Raw genomic sequence first — 19,227 nt, 5'->3', positions numbered from 1 at the left:
GGGATAATAGTCCCGAGTACAGAAGGATAGAATAATTTTAGCCGTTAAGTCAAAGAGTATCCCGAGGGCGAAATTTTAGCAATCGGGTCCCTGGATAATCAGATGGCATATTCACAGCAGCCCAGAATAGCCGCCTTTTGGATAGCCATCTGATAAATTTTCGCTCTAGACCTACAAGGAAAATTCCTAAGACCTATAATAGTCCCTCAATAGAGTGGAAAGAGGATTCAAAGACCTGTATTAGTCCCTCAATAAGGTGGTCACTAAGTCAGAGCCTTAATAAGCAAAAACTGAAATCAAACAAATAAACAAACCGGCGGCATGTCAGCCCTGGTGGTGGACTGACAGCACCAGGGCTGACATGCCGCCGGTTTGTTTATTTGTTTGATTTCAGTTTTTGCTTATTAAGGCTCTGACTTAGTGACCACCTTATTGAGGGACTAATACAGGTCTTTGAATCCTCTTTCCACTCTATTGAGGGACTATTATAGGTCTTAGGAATTTTCCTTGTAGGTCTAGAGCGAAAATTTATCAGATGGCTATCCAAAAGGCGGCTATTCTGGGCTGCTGTGAATATGCCATCTGATTATCCAGGGACCCGATTGCTAAAATTTCGCCCTCGGGATACTCTTTGACTTAACGGCTAAAATTATTCTATCCTTCTGTACTCGGGACTATTATCCCTGAGAAATTATAACTTTCTCTCACATAAAGGGTAGAAATTTTTCTTACCTATACCCTACTCTTATTTCTACCATTGTAATAGTAGGGTTTTCGTAGTCCTGTCAGTTCATTTATCTTATATGGCGACAATAATCTATCTAGTAATATAATTGTCACCAGTAGAAATGACAGTTCTACTCTGATTGATCCCTCTATATCCAGTGTGTCATTTATTTGACAATACTGGACGTTTTGAGGCTTCATCAATTTTTTATTTTTGTACCACTATCCGATTTCTGACTGGGAGTCATTAAACCAGTAAAGTACCATTTTTTGCGTATTGAAACCCCTGATGAACCCACGTTGTGGGAGAAACGCGTTGGGTTACGCTTACAATTTTTAGTGGTCCGGCATAGCTTATTTTCTCGATGTGAACGACGTATACATCACCGAACCTGATCTCTGGAGTTTAGGTCACGTTCTGTAACATCCAACTGTCGGACTGGGTTACGCTTACAATTTTTAGTGGTCCGGCATAGCTTATTTTCTCGATGTGAACGACGTATACATCACCGAACCTGTTCTCTGGATTTTGGGTCACGTTCTGTAACATCCAACTGTCGGACTTATGTCACTTTTTCATCTCCTGATTAGGTTGACGTGTATACAATAGATTCTGATAATCCTGTCAGATTCTGCAAAGAGACCGAATACACTAAATGGCTGAGTCATAACGATACTCAGACTGACCGGTCTATTACTGTTTATGGACAGTGGTATCAATACATTTTTATCGGTTCCATGGGTTTTCCTGGATCTAGATTTATGTGTGTATGTTCTTCCTTTTAGTAATTTCTTTAATAAAAGTTATATTTTATTATAAAAATTATTTTTGGTCAAGGGTCCACATAGTCAGTACTAAGCGCTATATCAAACAATACAGATAATAATACAAAGCTAAAAGGAATATTCACAGGCACCACAATATGAAATAGTCTGGACATATGTCACTATCCAAGAGAAACTTCAGTATATCTTCCTGTACATGTGGGAACGTAACCTCAATATACCACAAACTAGTTATTATTAGGAAATCATAGTACTAGTGTTTCTGTTGGCGCAATGTGGCACACAGCTCTGCTACATGCATATCACACACACAGCTCTACTACATGCACGTCACACACACACTTCTCTGCTACATGCACGTCACACACACACACAGTTCTGCTACATGCACGTCACACACACAGCTCTGCTACATGCACATCACACACACACAGCTGTGCTACATGTACGTCACACACACACAGCTCTGCTACATGCACGTCTCACAGACACACAGCTCTGCTACATGCACGCTACACACACACACACACACACAGAGCTCTGTTACATGCACACCATACACACACAACTCTGCTACATGCACGTCACACACACAGCTCTGCTACATGCACGTCACGCACACAGCACTGCTACATGCACGTCACACACACAGCTCTGCTACATGCACGTCACGCACACAGCACTGCTACATGCACGTCACGCACACAGCACTGCTACATGCACGTCACACACACAGCTCTGCTACATGCACGTCACACACACACAGCTCTGCTACATGCACATCACACACACAGCTCTGCTACATGCACACCACACACACAGCTTTGCTACATAGCTTTCGCATATGAGCTGTATGTGTTTTACAAACTATAGCTGGTGGCTGAGGTGACATTGTGGCTTGTCGCTATGTTATGTAAGCTGCATTTGCTTCCATCTGTGTTGAACTCGCCGTGGTGACATGTTTGCATGAAAGCGATGGTTTGTTCCAACACTGGGCAAAGGTTGATGATTAGATGAAGGCTGGATTGATATTGGCGGCATTAGCACTTGAGATGATATCACGTTCAGGAGATGTGAAGATAGTGGTGAAGGACGATGGCTTCAATGTTGTTGGTCAGTATGCACCGCCAGCTATGTATGTGTAAAGAACCTGTAATGACATCAACGTCATGTGACCAGGGGGTGGAGCTAAGAGCCAGTATGTGTAAATTTGTGAGGTGTCATTTATTGGAGGTATGCAGCAGTCTGACAACCAGGTATAAACTGGCAGACTGAGTAGTGCTGTATCCATAGAAACTGATGCCGCGGGGGTTTGTGGGGGATGTAGTCTGCGTATAATTCCTTATTCACTGCCAAAGAAGGATAAAGGACTTGTAATGACGTCACCATCTTGTGATTAGGGGGCGGAGCTAAGCTGGTAATAATGAGATCACAGGTGCTGTCAGGCTCTGCATGTAACTCACATCACACACACAAATTGGACAGACAACTGGTCGTTAATAGTTTGATTAACAGTATATTGCTAATCTAACACTTTAAAGAAATCTAAGTATATCAGTTCATTAATAGCAATTTGTGATTGTTCTCAGTACAGAAACCAAGTCATCTTGTAGATATGATACCTATTAATGGCTAACAAAAATACATGATGCTACAGCGAGCTTTTGGACCTCTCAGAGTCCTTCTTCAGGCCTTTATACCTGAGGAAGGACCCCGAGAGGTTTGAAAGCTCGCTGTAACATCGTGTATCTTTGTTAGCCATTAATAGGTATCATATCTACAAGCAGAGTAGTAGCGCAGCAGCTCCGATATGCCACAGATTGAGGGTGCGGGCAGACGAGCGCATAAACGGCGCGTTTTTGCGACCAAACGTATATACGTGACCATCTGAGGCAATGGTTTCGAATGTATTCGTTCACATGGGCGATTTTACGGCGCGTAAAAACGGCAATTCGAAAAAAAACGGAACATATGCGACCGAAATACGCGCCAACGCATATTCGATCGCCGAAAAGACCGTTTGCAAAGTAGGAACAAACGAAAATACGCTTTCTAGCTCTGGTCGTGATCGGTGAAAAACGATCGCTCGGGCGATTATACGTTGCGCTCGTGCGAACGTAAATACGCCTACGCTCGTCTGCCCACACCCTAACAGTATTACTGAGCCGACACTTTCAGGAGGCGGTTAGCAACTGTTTTACAGATTAACGTCTCATACACGCAAGCATATATACGTGGCTATTGTAGCTGCGTGCAAAAATGACGACCAGCTGAAGCACTAGATTCTAATGCATTCATTCACCAGAGTGATTTTCAGTCACGTTAAAAAAAATGGCGCCGCCAAAACGAAAAAATGGAGGCTGTTTTTGGTCACTGATTTCTCTTGCTGCATGAAAAGATAGGTCTTGACTTATCCTTTGCCAAAAAACGTTGGTAGCTCCCATAGACTCCTATGGGAGCTGGAAAAAAAAGGGAGGCGGAAGTTTACCTGCGTCCGACGCTCAGAAAAGAACACAGTTGCCTCTATTTAAGCTATTAGTCATTCCAAAGATTTCTGAAACCCATTTTTCCACCTTTACGCCCGTGTGAATGGACAAGAAAATGCTAATTAAGCTCAGGACTCGATCACGGCTACTCTTCATTGATGCGATTTTATAGTGCGTACGCTTGTGTGAATGAGGCCTAAGTGCCAGACACTGGCACTAACCACTAGCTGCTTTCTCTATCCTCTCCAACCTTGCAAAGTAGCACTGCAGGAGGCAACAAAGTAACAGATTCTACAACAAAGTAGCCGAGCCGTATAGCAGGCTGTGATTCTCAAAACTCATGACAAATAAAGCACACTCCATACTTTGTGGCAAATACCAGGGAAATCGCACTTCACTCCAGTACATACTATAATAGCAATTTACCTCTCCATAGTGGAAAATATTCCTCAGTGGTCTCACATGGACATCATATTACCGTATAGTCCAGTTGAGGTATAATATATATATATATAACTTTCTTACAACTTATACTGGTCGACATACTGGAAAAACATTGGCCAATTTTACCTGATGACCCTTTTTTAAAGTGTAAAATCCCAGATCAAGCGAGAGACACTTTCCGCAGAGTAAAGAGAATTAAAACGTCATTACCCCAAGCAGATTGTGACCTATAAAGTTGGCCTCACAAGGACCTTTTACTAATGAACCATTTACATGCAAAGATAATCTTTCAAATGACTGAAAGATTTTGCAATCTATTTGCATAAAGTGTTTATTGCCACATTTGCATGTAAAAGGGCCTCCAGGAGCTGTTTGCAGAGCCCAACCTGTGATTAATCACACACCCAGCTGTGCACACAGTTGCATTGCTCTCTTCGTGGCTGCCTGCAGGTTACAATGTTATCTGCTGTTTACTAGCTGAATGATGGATTTTAAGTTCACCTTAAAATCATCGTACAAACGAAAAGTCCCCAATGCTCATGTTTACATGTAACGGTTATCACTCATTTTCGGTTGTTTGAGCAAATTGTGAGTGATAATCGTTACGTGTAAATAGGCCTTAAGTTGGGGCCGGTCATTAATGGTTATTATAGGTGTAATCTATTCAGATGCAAATGCTGTTTTACTATATCTACGGTAGTAGAGTTGTTGAAACAGCATGGTCAGTGCTCCTAATTTTCCTATCTAGAGTTTTTTCGAACTGTTCTAGCCCATGCGTGGTGTATGTCCTTGAGTGTACTGGTGGCCTTCAATACAAGGGGAGGACAATAATGAGACTGTGTACCTGTATAAATAAGCATTGATCCAATGCACTAGAGGGCTGTACTAATCATACCGTTTCTTGACATGTCGCTCTAGTGTGTAATAGGGATTGCAATTGATTTTGTATTACACCAATTGAACAAATTGTTCCTGGGATTTCGTTGAGATTAGAACATCTCCGCACTACAGAAGTGTTTAGACATATGGGTTAAATATCACAGTGCCCTTCGGTCTTAATGAGATGTTAGAAAATCTATATGCTTAATATAATGTTTGTGGTTTACTTGGTCGGTGTTGTTCCTTATGTCATTTTATATTTATGTATTTTAACCCTTTCCAATCCACTGTCTGACGCCTGAAGACATTATGATTTAAGGCTGTACAGCTCCGATGTTGGAAGACGTCCGTCGGGGTTCTCTTACTGTATATTGCCAGCCTCTCTGCTGTCGGAGCCTATCCAAGGTGTCACCTCATGCAGTACTGGCTTTAGCCAGCAGATAGCGCCGTTGTATAACAGCAGAAAAAGAGTAAGCCCCCTAGGAAAACCAGGATACAAATTGGATTGGAAAGGGTTAAGTGTTATTTTATCAGTTTCTTTATACGGTAATGTTATTGTCTGTCCTTCATCTTATGATTCTTTTATACGTAGTTTTGTCATTTGTTATTCTTTATTTATTGACCTTTTTATCTGCTATACATAACCTGTCATCGCTGCTACTTTTTACTTTATTTCTGGTGCGGTATTGTATTTACATAACTCGTTGTTCCATGAATACGAGTCACCTGCAGTTGGCTAATAAGGTTGGACTTTAATGAACAATTTCTGACTCCTCCCACTTTAATATGTAAATGTGGCTTTTGTAATCCTATGTCATTGCTGTTTTGTTTGTGGTTGAGGCTTCGTTCACACAAGCGCTGTTTTTGCGCATTAGAGGTGTGTGAAAAGAGTGGTACTATAAGATCCAATGGTTTCCTATAGAAGCGTGAAGGAATTCTAGATGCGCTGAACACTCGAACCAATCAAAGATAGGACATGCGAGTGCAAAACTCGTAACTAGGGTCCGTGGTGCGAGAAAAAAAAGGACCTGACCTATCTTTGGTGCATGCTGTGCAGGAGTTTCCATAGACGTTTATAAGCTGTAAGCAGCTGGAAATTTCGCCACCCCCACTGCTGGGAAATCCCGCAGCAGCAGGGGGGGAAGGGGGGGGGGCAGTAAGGGACTCCCTCCACCTCTCCCCCAAAGGGATTTCCCTATAGCGGGCAGAGAGGTGGGTAGGGTTACAGGGCTTCCTCAAAAGCATGGGAGGAGAAGGTGGGGCTAGAGGGATCCCTGCTATGGTGAAATCCTAAAGCCCCAGCAGGGATCCCATCCAAAAGAATTGGTCCAAAAACGAGTCTGGCATGGTAACTTTATTACCACTTAGAGGGATCCCTAGAGCCCTGTAGGGCTTCTTCTCTTTCTCCTCCTGGAGCAGCTGCCCTTTCATGCGACTTTTAGCACAGTATAGGCGTGATTTTTTTTCGTGCACCCATACTGCGCTAAAACCACATTCGTGTGAACGAGGCCTAAGAATTTAGTTTAAGTCTATTTGGTTGTTGTGTAATCAGCACAACTTCACAAGGAGAGCATGTTTCTTCTATCTCAAAAAGTAATTACCATTGAGGCTTCCATCCATGGAAGATGCATAAAGCTGGGTCACTGAAAACAATGCAAAACTCAAAAGCTTTGCTGACTCATGAACTTATTGACAATAATATTCAATGATGTCCAAAGCAAAAATGGAAATACAGCGACTATACATAGCCACTATACATAGCCACTATACAGTACATAGCCTCTATACATAGCCACTATACAGTACATAGGCACTGTACATAGCCTCTATACATAGCCACTATACATAGCCACTATACAGTACATAGCCACTATACATAGCGTCTATACATAGCGACTATACATAGCCACTATACAGTACATAGCCACTATACATAGCGTCTATACATAGCGACTATACATAGCCACTATACAGTACATAGCCTCTATACATAGCCTTTATACATAGCGACTATACATAGCCACTATACATAGCCACTATACAGTACATAGCCACTATACATAGCCTTTATACAGTACATAGCCACTATACATAGCTACTATACAGTACATAGCCACTATACATAGCCACTATACAGTACATAGCCACTATACATAGCCACTATACAGTACATAGCCACTATACATAGCCACTATACAGTACATAGCCACTGTACATAGCTACTATACAGTACATAGCCACTATACATAGCTACTATACATTTCATAGCCACTATACATAGCTACTATACATTTCATAGCCACTATACATAGCCACTATACAGTACATAGCCACTGTACATAGCCTCTATACATAGCCACTATACAGTACATAGCCACTATACATAGCGTCTATACATAGCGACTATACATAGCCACTATACATAGCGTCTATACATAGCGACTATACATAGCCACTATACAGTACATAGCCACTATACATAGCCTTTATACATAGCGACTATACATAGACACTATACATAGCCACTATACAGTACATAGCCACTATACATAGCTACTATACATTTCATAGCCACTATACATAGCCACTATACAGTACATGGCCACTATACAGTACATAACCACTATACATAGCCACTGTACATAGCCACTATACATAGTGACTATACAGTACATAGCCACTATACATAGCCACTATACATAGCCACTGTACATAGCCACTATACATAGCCACTATACAGTACATAGCCACTATACATAGCCACTATACAGTACATAGCCACTATACATAGTGACTATACATAGCCACTATACAGTACATAGCCACTATACAGTACATAGCCACTATACATAGCCACTATACAGTACATAGCCACTATACATAGCCACTATACATTATATAGCCACTATACATAGCCACCATACAGTACATAGCCACTATACAGTACATAGTCACTATACATAGCCACTATACAGTACATAGCCACTATACATAGCCTCTATACATAGCCACTATACATTATATAGCCACTATACATAGCCACTATACAGTACATAGTCACTATACATAGCCACTATACAGTACATAGCCACTATACATAGCCTCTATACATAGCCACTATACATTATATAGCCACTATACATAGCCACTATACAGTACATAGCCACTATACAGTACATAGCCACTATACAGTACATAGCCACTATACAGTACATAGTCACTATACATAGCCACTATACAGTACATAGTCACTATACATAGCCACTATACAGTACATAGCCACTATACATAGCCACTGGAAGTATCCAATTAGAGCAAAATCAAATAATTAACATTGTGAAATAATAACAAAATAACAACTGTCTCTGTTATTCTGATTTAATAGAGAAGGTCAACAGGGTAAAACCTAAAAATCAAAGTTCAAATCTGGCTTCACTTTCAGCACTTTTGTAGCACATATTTCAGAAAGAATGTAAGAAAAAGGAGCTTTCAGGCCAAAAAATAAATATAAAAGCAGCTTAGAGTGAGGCAGTAAAACAGAATCATCACCAAATAGCAAATATAGCAAAGGAAGAATAGGGACATCCCCCCCCCCCCCCCCCAAACTACGGCCATCATTATTGGAAGGAGATTGGCAGCTGCAGGTGAAGCTTTACCAGTACAAGCCGGTAGGCTGAAAACTGCCATGCAAAACCCCAGCGTTTCACAGTGGTTTCCAGACAGGCTGATGTGGAATCAGCATATGCCTAAAAAATGCTGTAGAAATGCCATCGAAGCATGCTAGAAGGACCATGTGGGATGCAGCATAAGAAAGCCATTCAACAACTGTAGCCAAACCGTGATACCTGTAGAACAATATGAAGTAATACACACATTGTGATGCTACACGGAGATGAGGCTTTATATCCTCCATTATAACCCAATCACAAAATGCTGCTCCCCGCATCATGGAGGCGTGATAACAATAACCCAGCATACTCTGTTAAAGTATTAAATGGACACGAAAACTTGCTACATATGGTGTCCTAACCTGGTCAAATAAACTGTAGACTTTATGAAATCTTGTAAAAATTGTACCCATTGATGTCCTTCCAGTTCAGTTGTTTTTTAGTAACTGTATATTAGGAATATAAATATATATATATATATATATATATATATATATATATATATATATATATATATATATATATATATATATATATATATATATATATATATATACAGTTACTAAACAACAATTCTGCAACAATTCCTAATTCTCTACTGTACAGTTACTAGAGGAGAAAAGCTGGAGGGTCCTTAAGGGGTTTTCAATGAATGTATTATAGATAGCCTATCCATAGGATTGACCATTAATATCTGATCAGTTGGAATTCAACTCCCGGCACCCCTTCATTTTCCCCCAGATACAGCGCCATACGCCTGGTTATAGCCATGCCTGCCATGGCAGTTCAAGGCAGCCTAGACCTGTTCTCTTGATTTACTGTAGACTGGTCAACAATGAAGTTGACAGGGTGCTCTCTAGAGTGCTGTGTCCTCTTTATTAGGGGTGCTGGGAGGTGGACCTCCCACCAGTCTATATTGATGACATATTCCGAGGATAAGTCCTTAATAATAAAGTCCTGAAAAAAACCCTTAAACTTCCTTGTGGTCGTCCTGACATCTGATCAACAGAATAATACTATTCACAGGTACATGGCAGTGAACAAAGGCAGCAGACTTTGACCTGACGCACCATTCATTTCATGGTATGTAACATGTTCAATGTCAAGTTAACGTGTACGGTATACAATTTGCTGTATATGTTGCTCACTATCTATAGTACATGTTAATACCAAATAACAGCAGCAGCCTGCAGCTAAACTCCCCAACTAAGGCTGCTTTCACACCGGCGTTAGGGTCAGTTCAGAGCTTCTGCCTCTCTGCTTCGCTTTTGGAGGAGATAGACTGATATAAGACTGAAAAAACTGGGTCCGTTTTTTTTCCTCATTGATTTCAATAGGGTTTCAAAAAACGTGTTTGCTTTACGTTTTTTTGAAACCCCATGGAAATCAATGGGGGAAAAAAAAACGGCTCCGTTTTATCTGTTTCTCCCCTCCAAAAATGGAGCAGAGAGACAGAAACCCTGAACGGACCCTAACACCCGTGTGAAAGCAGCCTAAGCTAAGTTTTCATTACTTATGTATACAACGAGGAAAATATTTCATTTCAGAATTGCAACATTGTATTTCAGTCTATAGCATAACGATGCTGTCAAAAGTACGTTCTTCCAAACTCTCTATATGATGCAAAGTTTGTTAGGTAACAGGATGCAAACTAAAGTGAGCTCTCTTACCTGAACCAAGTTCCATCCCTTTAGAGACTCCGCTATAATGGATGTTACTGAAGGACATACTCCACCAAAAACCATCAAGTGATTAGGTCCATACTTGATCGCATCATAGAATGACTTTAATCCTCTCGCATTGTCACACTAGGAAAAATATAAAATAATATGAGTAACACAAAGCAGAAGTGTCTATTAGTAATAACCTTGTCACAGTTCATGCTGGCGGTAATAGCCGTAAAACGTACAATACACGACATCCTTAGAAATCTGTCATTTTGGGTTTGCTTCCGTGAGGAAATCACATACTGCAACCAACTGTATCTATAGCATCTACTTATAATCAAAATATAAACAGAAGTGTTAATATGTTGTTGACTTCAACCGGACTGTCTATAATAGAGTTCTTAAAGGCCTACTGCACCAATCAAGTTTTTAGGTAAAACATATTTAATAATTTTTAATGATTTTTTTTTCTTTGAACTTTCAATGTAGTGATCTGTATTTAAAAAAGAACTAAAATCCTGCAGTTTTCACACTGATCCTAATAATATCTAAAGGTGCATTTACATCCACAGATGATCGCTCAAAATTCCTCAGAAACTTGACAAGTTTGAGCGATCATTTTGCATTGGTACTAATGGGCTAAATTTTTCCCTTTAGTACTTCATTGCATGTGTTTAGAGAACAGCGGGTGGTCTGTTCTCTAAATGCATCACTATTGTTCTCCAGCGGGACAGCGGTGGTTAAAGAATATTTTCAGCTGTTATCAGCGCTGCTTGAAGAGAACACAGTGTGCGGTCCGTTTTATCTTATCGTCCTGAGGGGATGAGGATTTCATGTGGACCTGAAGTCAGCAATGGACGAAAAGTGCACGATGGGCGCTCATTTACACACAACGATTATCACTAAGAAGATGGCTTTTGAGCGAATCTTGAGGGATAATTGTTGTGTGTAAAGGCCTATTTACACGGAGCGATGATCGCTAAAAAATTGCTAAAAAGCGATCGTTTGAGCAATAATCGTTGCGTCTAAATGTGCGCCCATCGTGCGGTTTTTGTGCACTGCTAGCTGATCGTTAAATTCAGTCCAACCTAAAAATCGTCGTTCAGCCTTATCAGCAGTTCTCCGCAGGGAGTGCTGATAGCATTGTTTCCCGCTGGAGAGCAAAAAACTGAAAGCAAATAAGAGCCCTCCGACTATTAACTGCTTTCAGCTAAGGCTTCATTTCCACACTAAATTGCTCCCAAGCAGCTGAGTAGCTACTTAATAGTTTATGCAAAATGATCGCTCTAAGCTGTCACTCACACTGTCGTTTGGGCGATCTTTGAGCGATCATCGCTCCGTGTTAATGGGTCTTAAAAGGGCTTCCTGTTCTGTAGATAAAACTTAGCAATAGTCGTCTCATTAACATCACAGACAGGATAACAATGAAAGGTAAAGGTAAGGCCTATATAAAGATAACAAAGCGTCACACCATTAATTACGTGTTTCCCCGAAAATAAGACATATTTATTTTTACTCCAAAAGATGCACTAGGGAAGATGTCTTATTTTCATGACAGCGGGACTACCTGATCTGTGTGTGTGAGCCCGGAACTTCCAACCCTTATTGTTGCTCAGTTCTTTCACTGTTATCAGCAGTTTTACTGTGTATTTTGAGCACTGGTTACGGCATTTTTACTGGTTCTTTGAGCACTGCATTCATTGGCTGAGCCACCCAGCCAATCAATGCAGCGCTTGAAGAACCAATCATTGCCATCACTTCGTGGAGGTGGGATTCATGAATCCTGTAATCATGAAGAGATCCTGTATGGGCAGCCGAGGGCTGCGGAAACCGCACTGGAGCTCTGGAGAGCAGCGGGAAGGACCTAGACCGAGTCTGCTGGTCAAGTGACTCAGCTGATCTGCGTGAAAAGTGCTGTAAAAATCCAGAAATTGCATTTTTATGGCCCTTTTCACACACCTAATGCATTCCTATTGACTTTTTTAAAGAATTGTAACCAGGGCTTATTTTGGGGGTAGGGCTTATATTTCAAGCCTCCCCCGAAAATCCAGAAAAATCATGCTAAGGCTTATTTTTAGTCTAGGTTTTATTTTCAGGGAAACAGGATAGTACATGATGGTCACAGCTCACCTCCTCCACCTATTCTTCACATGTCACGAAGCATGCCCACAGCAATCTCCTATATAAAACAATGGCTTCCCTCTCGTCTATAGTGTTTATGGCCCTTGATGCTGCTGTAACACATATTACTAAATACTGTTAATTGCAGGTCAGGCGAGATGGCCGCCCCATAGTCATGTACTAAACAAAACTGATATAAAAAAAATCCAATCAGAAAATAAAAATAGATTAGATAATTGAAATATTTTCACTATCCGCTGACCTTGCAGGTTGGGACTTTGTAAAGGGGTGGCTTTGTATATTGTTACTTGACTGTTGCTAAATCTAATTCTGCCAGTTCCCCTTTCGGAGACTATGAGAAGTTGTCCCACTTTGTGGCAGAATCAGGTCTACCACAATGCATCTGCTTGGAGGCTAGCTTGGAAAGAGTTCTTAACATAGCCTTAGGGCGCCCACCCACTTGCGTTTTTTTACCTGCGTTTGCGTTTTGCGTTTTTCCTGCACAGGCATAGAGATAACATGTGTTCCTGTCCACTGGCGTTTTGCGTTGCGTTGCGTTTTTTAACATAGGAACTGTCAGTTGCATATGTGTCCTTATTTTTCTCCTAATGCACCCATGAAAGTCAATGGAAAAGCCGCGAAAACGCCACGAAAACGCGGCAAAAAACGCGGGAAAAACGCCACGAAAACGCGGCGTTTTTCACGCACAAAAATCGCAAACGCCAGTGGGTGGGCGCCCTTAAAGGGATTTTCCAAGACAAAGCTGCAATACCCAGCACATCTACTGCTAAGTGTGTTCCTGACCTTATTGTAACTAATGGGTTAAAAACAGCACCTCTTACTAATGTAAACTAATTACAAGTCCAGCACTGATCTCTTACATTGTGAAGGACATACAGACACATCCATTAGGTTCTTCACACTTTTCATGCCCCTCTTCCATGCCGGGCTTAGTAAGATTTCCCTCAGTGCATGCTGCAATGGATACATAAAGAGGAGCTCATGTCTTCACAGCGCATCTCCTGAACCTCTGTGCACCTTCACAGAAATTGTACCCCTTTGAATCCACCAGGATACATTTTTGCCATACTTAACTCTAGTTTCTGGCATTAGGCTGCTTTCACACGACTGAGAAAATCGTGCGAGATTTGTGCGTTGCAAGATGCTCAAATCTCTCATGAATGTGAACCCCACATTGAATGGAGTCATAATAATGAATGAAAAATCGAGGCATGATGTAACTTTTCATGTTCCGTAAAACGCATTACCCATTGTTTTCAATGGAACTCACAGCATGCGAGGTGCATGCGAGTGTGATGCAAGGTTTCCCTTTGAAAACAATGGCAAACGCCTGCCGATTCTCCACCGCGGCTGAAAGCCGCATCAGAGGATCGAAACTTCCCAGAAGTGATTGGAGGCATTTTTGATGGAAAAACACCTTTTATCCGCGGGTGCCTCGCATGTTCATGAATGCAATATCAGGCTGAGTTTCACAGCCCGATATCACGCTTGCCCATCTGTAGGCATATACATAAAATTGCTAGATTTGGGAGGGCACTCCCCCTCCCAAAAAGCCTTGCCCACTCTTCAAAGAAGTGATGAGACTGGCGCAGGAGGCTTAAAAGTGAGAATATTTTTGTGCATGCGGCCCTAGTGCAAAAGTTTGCGACCAAGTCTCCCAATATCCACACGTATATCAGAACATTGATAGTAATTATGGCAAATCTTCACGTCAGTATGAATTACAAATGTAATATATTCAAAATGTCAGTACAAAGCTTAAGGAAGGTGGCAAAATTATCCTGGAAGCATGGCTGGCCTGTGGCTGCACCATTTCCTCCTCCTATCTGCTCTCTAAGCTGAGAATCGTTGCCAGATTATCCATTTGCCAAAACATTTGATGCCGTCTGGTCAGAGGCGTAACTTAAAGCTCCTGGGCCCCAATGAAAAATGTGTAGCAGGGCCCCTAATTATAATGTTTTATTCATAGTACTGGGCTCCCTATATGGAGAAGAGAGGCCTTAGGGGCCCCCTAAGGCTCCTGGGCCCGGGTGCAACCGCATCCCCTGCATCCACTATAGTTACACCCCTGCGTCCGGTACCAACTTTATACTGATATGGTGAATATATTACATCTGAAGGTCATAAAGGTTGTGATGTTGTGTGTATACTAGAGATGAGCGAACGTACTCGGTAAGGCCAATTTCGCAATCGAGCACCGCGATTTTCGAGTACTTCACTACTCGGGTGAAAAGTACTCGGGGGCGCTGTGGGGCGGGGGGAGGCGTGGTGGAGCGGGGGGCAGCAGCACAGAACAGGTGGGAGCTCTCTCCCTCTCCCTCTCCCCCCCCACTCCCCTCTGCAACCCCCGCTCACCCACAGCACTCCCGAGTACTTTTCATCCGAGTAGTGAAGTACTCGAAAAACGCGGTGCTCGATTGCGAAATCGGCCTTACCGAGTACGTTCGCTCATCTCTAGTGTATACGGATACACATACCAGTTTTGAAGGTGTCTACTATTTCAGCCTACTATATTAAAGGGGTTATCCGGGATATAGTTTTGTTCTTCAGCCTGTGCTAGTAAAATAACAGAATTCATGCTCACCCTTCCACACTCCTTCACAGCTGCCATTCCACCGGCTTTTCAGTGCCCACTGGTGTTCCCGTCTCAATGCAGGGAGGTGGTGATGATGTCCTTGACAAAAGGTCCATGTGACCAATGCAATTGATCACTCGCTCCCTTCAACCGGTGAATAACTGTGGTGATCACATGACCCAGTGTCGGGTCGTCATCACTCCCCTCCAGGAAGTAAAGTTCTGTGTGGACCGGAGAGCCGGCAAGATGGTAGCGGTGGAGGAATGTTGAAAGCTGAGTATAAATTCTGTTATTTTACTATTGCAGGCTAAAGAAATTTTTGAACAAAACTTTGTCTCTGGATAACCCCAAGAATAAAAGTCATGTACAGAGTAGGGTCAAAACTAGGAGGACTGTGGGAACTAGGACGGCAGGTAAGTGGGTTATCAGGCAAGCTGAGGTCAGAATCCAGACGTGAGAACAGATAGTAATACAGGTACTAAAATCAGGAGAAGAGAACCGGTTAGAGTACTCAGGTTTAGGTATAAAACAGAACAGGTATTCCGGGAATCACAATAGGTTCAGGTATAGAGATATTCAAAGTGAGAACAAGCAGACCAGGAAGTGCAACACACAAACACAGCATAAAAACTGGCAGGGTTTACAGAGCAAAACCAGTTTCTATAGATACCCCTGCTATCCTATTGGTAACACTAACCTCCCCCTACTTGGTCCATCGACCCAGACACCTCAATGCTGATCAGCCAAACTTCTGTATTGGCTGAAAGGTCTGGTACTCTGATTGGTTGAGTGGCCATGTTTCCAAAATGTTAGTTGCAAGGCAACAACAAACACAGAAGCGCAAGCTAAGGCAGATGTATTACCCCACTGCAAAAGCGGCCATGTTTAGAATGGGAGCGCCATGGAGTCAATGGAGACAGCTTTAGTGATATGAGGGTGCTTGGTTTTGCAGCCCAGCTATTCACCCGAGTAGATCTATGCTGTACTACTACATGAACAAGAGCCGTGTGCATATTTACCAATTCAGCATTGATTGAGTTGCGCTGCCGATTACAGCCACCTGATTGGTTATTGGGTACACACCCCCCTTTGGAGATCTGCACGAGTAGCCGGCCTGTTAAATAAGCAGCAGCAGGGCCGTAGGAGGGTCGGCAACTAACCCCAACCCTAAACCCTAACCCTAAACCCTAACCCTAAACCCTAAACCTAACCCTAAACCATAACCCTAAACCCTAACCCTAAATCCTAACCCTAACCCCCTGCTGGTCTCGTGAAGTTGCACTCGTGCAGATCTCCTAAGGGGTGTGTGTACCCAACAACCAATCAGGTGGCTGGAATCGGCAGCGCTACTCAGTCAATGCTGAATTGGTATATATGCGAGCCGTGCTGTTCATGGAAGGAAGCCGCCATGTTTTTCTTGACGTGTGCAACCCCTTGTTTGTTCTGATATAATTGCACAGCTGAGCAGCAGTTCTTGAAATATTGCTGAGTGCAAAATCCCCATTATTGTCTTGTGCAGAGAACACTTTCAAACAAATTAGTGTTAGGGAATAAATTAATTTTAACACTTTCCCTCGCTTGCCAGTCATATTACATTTGTCACATTAAGTAATTAGTATTAACGTCAGTAAAGTAAACTGATGACAGCTAAAGTAGACAATTAAGCATATTTTGTAGACACAGAATTTACTAGCAAATTTAAAGGCAATAGAAGATATTACAAGTAAAAGCAATAAGCGAGATCCCAGCCAACAGAGGAAGCATTACACATTATTGCGTTACAGTACATTATGCACCCGAATCTACCGGGTTATTACAAATCATCTTCCCCATGTGAAACCCCTTATAACTGATGGTTAATGACACTCAGATACAGAAATTTGATATAAATGGAAACAGAAACTCAAAAATTCCACATAGAATTAGAATGAGCGAGCATGCTCGTGCGAGCTTGATGCTCGATCAAGCATTAGCATACTCGAAAGTACTCGTTACTCAAGCGAGCACCACGAGGTGCTCGGATAAATTTCAGAGGGGAGAGAGAGAGAGAGAGAGAGAAAGAGAGAGAGAGAGACCGACCCTATGCCGAGTATGGGGCACCTTGAAAAATGCTCAAGTCTCCCATTGACTTCAATGGGGTTCGTTACTCGAACCAAGCTCTTAAGCATTACAAAAAGCTCGGCTCAAGTAACGAGCACCCGAGCATTTTAGTGCTCGCTCATCTCTACATAACATCCAATCACAGTGCAGCCTTCATTTTTGAAGCTGCTGAGGTAAAACGAAAGCTACACCGTGATTGGTTGCTATGGACAACAAGGACTGTCTTACTGTAGGTTTTGCTAAATGAAGCCTAAAATGTTTTATTCTGCAGTAGTCGTCACTATGGAGATATGAGACAAACTGGCTGCCAATGAAGACAGCTTTTGTGTCCCTGATTTTCATGTCTACCACTCTGTTATTAGAGCACAACATCATTTTTGAACAAAGTTTAGTAAAGATCTGCCTAGCAGGTGCAGAATTCGTAAGTGGTGCTCCAAGTTTAAGGAAGAAGATTGCATTGTAAGCAAAAATCATCTGGCTGTCCACAAGTTGGCGTGGAAACAGTGGAGTTTGTCCATGCAAGTTTCGCTCGAAGTCCTCGGAAATCCACCATCAGAGTAAGCAGAGTAGTGGACATCCCGTCACTGACTGTGTGGAAGATTCTGCACAAATGTTTGCAATGTTATCCCTTCTGATTATAATTGTTACCGACCCTGAAACCGGATGACAGAGCATAGCGAGTTCTATCTGCGGGAGTATATGAACGCGATGGTTTCATGGAATCTTTAGTGTTTAGTGATGAAACCGCCTTCTACCTTTTGGTCACAGTTATCAAACATAATGTCAGAATCTGCGGGGGTGGGAAAACCCACTTGTCTATGTGGAGTGTATGTCCGACTCCCCCAAGTTAAATACATTTTGAACTATAACCTGTAGGATATCATGCAGCCCTCTCTTACCCCATGAGGAAGCAATCGCAGGAATTTCGTACCTGGACGCTACAGATATGGCTCCTGCCACAGCTGGAACAGGAAATCCCAGATTTCATCTTCCAATGAAGTCAGACATGAGCGACGATTACCAAACAGACGGATTAGCTGTGCAGTTGGTGAGGACAGTGAACTTCTTCCTTGGCCTCCATGTTCCCTGGACTTTACTTCTTGTGATTTATTTCTCTTGAAGAGTGTTAGATTCTACATGCCCCCCCTTTCCACCCACCATGATCTGCAAGGACGCATTACAGAAGCCATTGCATCAGACAGTACGGCAGGAACGTGACTACGGACTCCATGTGTGTCTAATGACAAAGGGGGTCACACTGATCACCTCTGATGGGGAAAACATTTTTGATGTTGTGCAACAAAACTTTTTGAGTTTCTATTTCCATAGATATCAAATTTCTGTATCTGAGTGTCATTAAACAGGAGTTATGAGGGGTTCACCTTGGGAATATCATTTTAATAGCCCGGTAGAATTTTAGTATTCTACCAGAAGGCTTTGTTAGTGAAATGGATATGTTCTATCTTGTGCGTAGCCATTTTGTAAGCAAGTAGCCATATTCGGTGTCTCTTTTTACTATATTTATTTGTCCTCTTTCTGGAAGATTTATGGATATTAAATGGTTATTTAATAAGCCTTGAGTGACTCACTAGGGTTTTTGCTCCAGAAAGACTATATGGCCTCTTGACTGGCCGGCGGGTCATACTGACATGTTCACATATGTTCCTGCACATTCTATGGAAACAACTTATTGTTTAGATTTACTGTTCCAAGAAGTTAATCATCTATGGTCAACTCTGCGCCTGCGTGCGTTT

The 19,227-nt window shown here is 42.1% G+C and overlaps 1 protein-coding gene across 1 annotated transcript in view; it reads right to left on the bottom strand.

Annotated features, from left to right (window-relative positions):
- The window catches only part of GABBR2 (gamma-aminobutyric acid type B receptor subunit 2), a 581,362-nt gene that overhangs the window by 427,739 nt on the left and 134,396 nt on the right, over window positions 1-19,227 (bottom strand). Inside the window, exon 2 of the mRNA XM_066578831.1 lies at window positions 10,660-10,797. Within this exon, the coding sequence (XP_066434928.1) occupies window positions 10,660-10,797 (138 nt within the window). The remainder of the gene's footprint in view (window positions 1-10,659; window positions 10,798-19,227) is intronic.

Source organism: Eleutherodactylus coqui, chromosome 9, assembly GCF_035609145.1.
Source record: "Eleutherodactylus coqui strain aEleCoq1 chromosome 9, aEleCoq1.hap1, whole genome shotgun sequence".
Classification (NCBI taxonomy): domain Eukaryota; kingdom Metazoa; phylum Chordata; class Amphibia; order Anura; family Eleutherodactylidae; genus Eleutherodactylus; species Eleutherodactylus coqui.
The sequence above is the reverse complement of the archived record's forward strand: the minus strand, read 5'-3'. Positions and strand labels throughout refer to the sequence as shown.